The following is a 7,500-nucleotide window of genomic DNA, read 5'->3' on the forward strand; positions in this document are numbered from 1 at the left end:
AGAGAGAGAGAGAGAGAGAGAGAGAGAGAGTTTAACATGTGTACAGATAGTAACTGTCTGTATGGCTTTTCAAAATTAAAACAGGAATAATAAACTTTATCTCTGAAGAACACTCCTGCAGTCACAGCTCCTCACCACAGGGGGCGCCACACAAACATGTTTCATAGAAATCAGATAAATGAAGCCTGATGCATTTATTCATTAACAAACAATAGTGAAAATAAATGTTCTCTTTGTTTAAAATATGAACGTGTTATGTGATAAATGTGTTAATTGAATAAGCTTCGTGACGTCCTTTCAGGGTTCAAACAGTCATGTTCCTCAGAGGATGAACCACCTGAACTCCCATGATCCGCAGCTGCAACACGCTTAGAACTGATAGATGAAGAAATGTGTTGATATATTACAGGAGACTGTGAGAGGAGGAGGAGGAGTGATACAGTTCTTACCGTCTACTAGAACCATACAGGAACATTCGTCTTTGCCGGCTGAGCTCTCAGCTCTACACTTGTACTGCCCTTCGTCCTCTGGCAGAGCTTTGCCTATCGTCAGGGAGCACAGCCCACCTGCAATATACACCACACTCAATATTACTACCATATGAAACCAAACCATACAAAAGGATACCTTATCGACACAATAGGATAGAAAAGGACACAAAATAAAAGGATACGATATGATAAATGGTCAATAAAATGTACATCTGTTTTCTCGTCTTCCGACCACTCAAAGCACTTACCATGCTATGCTACCATGATGGGAGGAGCTACCATGCAAGGTGCCTCCTGCCCATCAGGACTAACTAACCATTCATACACCAGGAACAGTCTGCGGGGGCAAATCTGGGTTACGTGTCTTACCCAAGGATCGAACCACCGATCCTTTTAATTAATTAATATAATAGGATACGATATAAAAGGATACAATATAATAGGAAACGATATAAAAGGATACGATACAAAAGGATACGATTTAATAGGATACGATATAAAAGGATACAATATAATAGGATACGATATAAAAGGATACGATACAAAAGGATACGATTTAATAGGATACGATATAAAAGGATACAATGTAATAGGATATGATATAAAAGGATACGATATAATAGGATACGATGTAATAGGATATGATATAAAAGGATACAATATAATAGGATACGATATAAAAGGATACGATATAAAAGGATACGATATAAAAGGATACGATGTAATAGGATACGATATAAAAGGATACGATATAATAGGATACGATATAAAAGGATACGATGTAATAGGATACGATATAAAAGGATATGATATAATAGGATACGATATAAAAGGATATGATATAATAGGATACGATACAAAAGGATACGATATAAAAGGATACGATACAAAAGGATACGATATAATAGGATACGATATAAAAGGATACGATATAATAGGATACGATATAAAAGGATACGATATAATAGGATACGATATAAAAGGATACGATATAAAAGGATACGATGTAATAGGATACGATGTAATAGGATATGATATAAAAGGATACGATATAATAGGATACGATATAAAAGGATACGATGTAATAGGATACGATATAATAGGTTACGATAGAGTATACTATGATTAGATCCGATATAAAAGGATACAATCTAATAAGATATGCTATAATAGGGACAACGTGACAACCGGACAACGGGACGTGACAGCGGGACATGACAACATGACAACGTGACAACGGGACAACGTGACAACGTGACAACAGGACAACGTGACAACGTGACAACGTGACAACGTGACAACGTGACAACGGGACAACATGACAACGTGACAACGTGACAACGGGACAACGTGACAACGTGACAACGTGACAACGGGACAACGTGACAACGTGACAACGTGACAACGGGACAACGTGACAACGGGACGTGACAGCGGGACATGACAACATGACAACGTGACAACGGGACAACGTGACAACGGGACAACGTGACAACGGAACAACGTGACAACGTGACAACGGGACAACGTGACAACAGGACAACGTGAAAATGTGACAACGGGACAACGTGACAACAGGACAACGTGAAAATGTGACAACGTGAAAATGTGAAAACGTGACAACGTGAAAATGTGAAAATGTGAAAACGTGACAACGTGACAATGGGACGTGACAACGGGACAACGTGACAACGGGACAATGTGACAACGGGACAATGTGACAACGGGACAATGTGAAAATGTGACAATGTGACAACGGGACAATGTGACAACGGGACAACGTGACAACGGGACAACGTGACAACAGGACAACGTGACAACGGGACAACGTGACAACGTGAAAATGTGACAACGTGAAAATGTGAAAATGTGAAAACGTGACAACGTGACAATCGGACGTGACAACGGGACAACGTGACAACGTGAAAATGTGACAACGTGAAAATGTGAAAACGTGACAACGTGAAAATGTGAAAATGTGAAAACGTGACAACGTGACAATCGGACGTGACAACGGGACAACGTGACAACGGGACAATGTGACAACGGGACAATGTGAAAATGTGACAATGTGACAACGGGACAATGTGACAACGGGAAAATGTGACAACGTGACAAAGTGAAAATGTGACAACGTGAAAATGTGAAAACGTGACAACGTGAAAATGTGAAAATGTGAAAACGTGACAACGTGACAATGGGACGTGACAACGGGACAACGTGACAACGGGACAATGTGACAACGGGACAATGTGACAACGGGACAATGTGACAACGGGACAACGGGAAAATGTGACGATATAAAAGGATACGATGTAATAGGATACGATATAAAAGGATATGATATAATAGGATACGATATAAAAGGATATGATATAATAGGATACGATACAAAAGGATACGATATAAAAGGATACGATACAAAAGGATACGATATAATAGGATACGATATAAAAGGATACGATATAATAGGATACGATATAAAAGGATACGATATAATAGGATACGATATAAAAGGATACGATATAAAAGGATACGATGTAATAGGATACGATGTAATAGGATATGATATAAAAGGATACGATATAATAGGATACGATATAAAAGGATACGATGTAATAGGATACGATATAATAGGTTACGATAGAGTATACTATGATTAGATCCGATATAAAAGGATACAATCTAATAAGATATGCTATAATAGGGACAACGTGACAACCGGACAACGGGACGTGACAGCGGGACATGACAACATGACAACGTGACAACGGGACAACGTGACAACGTGACAACGGGACGTGACAGCGGGACATGACAACATGACAACGGGACAACGTGACAACGGGACAACGTGACAACGTGACAACGGGACAACGTGACAACGTGACAACGGAACAACGTGACAACGTGTTCTTCTCCCTTTTTCATTATTGAATATTGATACCATTTCCCATGATGCACCTTGATAGTGTGCTCATCAAACTCCACCCCTCCAGTTTTGACAGACACTGCATGACATCACTGTGACATCACTGTGACATCATCAGGCCGCGGCTGACGAACCAGGAAGCAGATCTACGAAACGATTAACTGATTAACTGTTTGGTCGAAGGCAGAAAATCAGCAACAAATGTAATTAATTATTTATGTTGTTTTTAAAAGTTAATTATTGTTTCATAATTATTTAATAAATTAACATTTGCTGCTGCTTCTTTGCTTTGAACACTTTAACTACTTTATTATTACATTTATTATTTGGTCTATAAAATGTCAGAATTAATAAATGTCCACATCCATCCCGTATAAACATGGAATTAGTTTATAACGCTGCTGTGTTCATTAACAAACATCATAGTTGAACACCTATATCTGCTTATACCTACATTAAAGTGAGTAATAAACCCTTTATTACATGTTTATATACAGAAAAATGTATGAGTCTTTTTTTTTAACCATTTTAAAGTATTTGTTCTAATATTTTATAAAACAAATAATTAGAAAGAAATGTTAATGAAAGTCTGAATCAGTATCGGACCTCACCAGTCCTATAAGGCAAACAGGAGTGTGTGCGTGTGTGTGTGTGTGTAAAGTGATCTGTTCACTGTGAAATACCAACAATAGCCTGCTGGCGCTGTCACACATCCTGTTGTTTCTGCTTTCTATTAATAGAGTCTGAATCCTCTGAGCTCCATCAACAGTTGGTTCCACTCTAAACTTTATTCAGACTCTGGTCACAGAGCGACTGTGGAGATGCTCTAGATTCTGGATTTGTGTGTGTGTGTGTGTGTGTGTGTGACCTCTGACCTTCGTTGGCGAGGACGATGAACTTGGACGACTTGATGATCTTTCCGTCCAGCATCCATGCGACGGCGGCGTCTGCAGGATCCGAGGCGACGGCGAGGCGGCACTGCAGCCGGAGCCGCTGCCCGTCCAGCACCGTCACGTCGCTCAGCTTCTCCACGAACACCGGGGCCTTCCCTCCTCCACCTCCTCCTCCTCCACCTTCGCTCTTCTTCTCGTTAATCCCTCCGTCCACGCAGTTGTTTGCCGTTGCCTTGCCGCTCTCCCCGTTCTTCTCGGGGCTCGCTGGCTTCTTCTTGTTGGCGAGGACGGAGCGGAAGTCGGCGGCGTTCTTCCCGCCGGGCGTCTCTGCGGGTTTGTTGTCGTTGCCGCCGGCGCCCTTCTTGCCCAACACGGCGCGGAAGTCGACCTGCTGCGAGGAGTTCCCCTTGCGGTCCTCCTCCATCTTGGCCTTGACGCCCTTGAGGTTGGCCTTAAAATCCATCTTCTGGCAGCGTCTGCGCTCTGCGGCCTCCCTCGGCTCCTCTTCCCGGCTGTCCGGAGGTCGAGCTGCTGTGCCTCCTTCTGTCGCAGCTCCTCTTCCACGCAGCGCTTGAGGAGGCCTCGGGGGGTGGCGGCAGCAGGAGATTCCCGGTTGCCCTCCTTCTTCTTCTTCTTCTTCTTCTTCTTCTTCTTCTTCTTCTTCTTCTTCTTCTTCTTCTCCTCCTCCTTCTTCTTCTTCTTCTTCTCCTTCTTCTTCTCTTCCTTGTGCAGGTGTAGGAGTTGCAGGTTCTCCTTCTGCTCCTGATTGGCCTCCTGCCACTGCCGACTGACACCACGGATACCGCTGCTGCTCCTCTGCCCCACGCCTCCTCCTCTGGAACCTCCTCCCAGCACCACAGTCCCACCAGCTGCTCCTCCTCCTCCTCTTCCTCCTGCTGCAGGTCTGGACCGACGAGCACAGAGACAGATGGAGAGAGGGGGGGGGGGGATAAACAGAGCTGGGTTAAAGCCCCTTCTGAGGCCCCGCCCCCTTCAGCTTTGTGTGTATATGGGGGGAGGGGGGTGGGGGCGGGAAGTGGACCTCGACTCAAAATGTCCATGTTACATCACAAGTGACTCGACTGCCCTTAAATGGGCATACACCCAGAACGGCCAGAAAATACACACACACACACACACACACACACACACACATACACACACACACACACACACACACACACACACACACACACACACACACACAAATCCTTCACTTACAAGTTCAGTTTCATTCTCATTTAGTTGTGAATCTGCAGAATATTTTAAGGCAGTCAAGAAACAAAAACACTTTTTGACGGACGCCCACACGCACACACAAACAGTGTAAACAGTGTAAACCAGCTGGGAGAGAGAGAGGAAATACTGGCTCTGATTGGTTTGGATGATATGGACGGATTAGAGAAGCTTTATGGGAATCTGTGGATGTAGGACAGAAAGACAGAGAGACAGACAGGCAAACAGACAGACATTGTTCCTGACACACAGACAGGCAGAGGTTCAATACTTTACTTAAAGGCAGTTCTGACTTCACACTGAAATCCATTTTCTCTGCAATTTTAAAGCGATACTAGATACCTGAATGTACTCACAGCTACTGCTGTAGTCACCTCTCTGGTACCCGAGAACCCGTAATACGACATGTTTCATATACACCACGCTGTGACGACTGTCCCTAATACATCACATTACAGTTCATTTAGCTGATGCTTTTATATAAAGTGACTTACAATTAGGGCATTCAACCATGAGAAAAAACTCAGTACAACAAGAACCAAGAAAGTAACGTTTCATCAAGAAAGCCAAACTACAAAGGGCTTTAAGTAAGTGCTACTAAAGTGCTACTGTCTTTATTCAAGGTGTAGTTAGTAAATATGTGTTTTTAGTAAAGAGTATCAGGTATGGTATAATGCCCTCCCTAGTGTCTTAGTACCCTACCTGATACTCTTTACAGTACCCACCCTAGTGTAGAAGTACCCTACCTGATACTCTTTACAGTGCCCTCCCTAGTGTCTTAGTACCCTACCTGATACTCTTTACAATGCCCTCCCTAGTGTAGAAGTACCCTACCTGATACTCTTTACAGTGCCCTCCCTAGTGTCTTAGTACCCTACCTGATACTCTTTACAGTACCCTCCCTAGTGCCTTAGTACCCTACCTGATACTCTTTACAATGCCCTCCCTAGTGTCTTAGTACCCTACCTGATACTCTTTACAATGCCCTCCCTAGTGTCTTAGTACCCTACCTGATACTCTTTACAATGCCCTCCCTAGTGTAGAAGTACCCTACCTGATACTCTTTACAGTGCCCTCCCTAGTGTCTTAGTACCCTACCTGATACTCTTTACAGTACCCTCCCTAGTGCCTTAGTACCCTACCTGATACTCTTTACAATGCCCTCCCTAGTGCCTTAGTACCCTACCTGATACTCTTTACAATGCCCTCCCTAGTGTCTTAGTACCCTACCTGATACTCTTTACAGTGCCCTCCCTAGTGTCTTAGTACCTTACCTGATACTCTTTACAATCCCCTCCCTAGTGCCTTAGTACCCTACCTGATACTCTTTACAATGCCCTCCCTAGTGTCTTAGTACCCTACCTGATACTCTTTACAATGCCCTCTCTAGTGTCCTTGTACCCTACCTGATACTCTTTACAGTACCCACCCTAGTGTAGAAGTACCCTACCTGATACTCTTTACAATGCCCTCCCTAGTGTCTTAGTACCCTACCTGATACTCTACAATGCCCTCCATAGAGCCTTAGTACCCTACCTGATACTCTTTACAGTACCCTCCCTGGTGTAGAAGTACCCTACCTGATACTCTTTTACAATGCCCTCCCTAGTGCCTTAGTACCCTACCTGATACTCTTTACAGTACCCTCCCTAGTGCCTTAGTACCCTACCTGATACTCTTTACAATGCCCTCCCTAGTGCCTTAGTACCCTACCTGATACTCTTTACAATGCCCTCCCTAGTGCCTTAGTACCCTACCTGATACTCTTTACAGTGCCCTCCCTAGTGCCTTAGTACCCTACCTGATACTCTTTACAATGCCCTCCCTAGTGCCTTAGTACCCTACCTGATACTCTTTACAGTGCCCTCCCTAGTGCCTTAGTACCCTACCTGATACTCTTTACAGTGCCCTCCCTAGTGCCTTAGTACCCTACCTGATACTCTTTACA

General features: G+C 43.5%; 1 protein-coding gene across 1 annotated transcript in view; it reads right to left on the reverse strand.

Moving 5' to 3' along the window:
• mylkb (myosin light chain kinase b) overlaps positions 1 to 4,929 on the reverse strand; it is a 19,769-nt gene extending 14,840 nt beyond the window's left edge. The window contains exons 1-2 of the mRNA XM_034560923.1: positions 4,299 to 4,929; positions 450 to 566 (exon numbers count right to left, since the gene is read on the reverse strand). Of these exons, the coding sequence (XP_034416814.1) occupies positions 450 to 566; positions 4,299 to 4,779 (598 nt within the window). The 5' untranslated portion in view covers positions 4,780 to 4,929. The remainder of the gene's footprint in view (positions 1 to 449; positions 567 to 4,298) is intronic.
• Between the last annotated feature and the right edge of the window lie 2,571 nt (positions 4,930 to 7,500).

The sequence above is a fragment of the Cyclopterus lumpus genome, chromosome 21 (assembly GCF_009769545.1).
Source record: "Cyclopterus lumpus isolate fCycLum1 chromosome 21, fCycLum1.pri, whole genome shotgun sequence".
NCBI classification, from domain to species: Eukaryota; Metazoa; Chordata; class Actinopteri; order Perciformes; family Cyclopteridae; genus Cyclopterus; species Cyclopterus lumpus.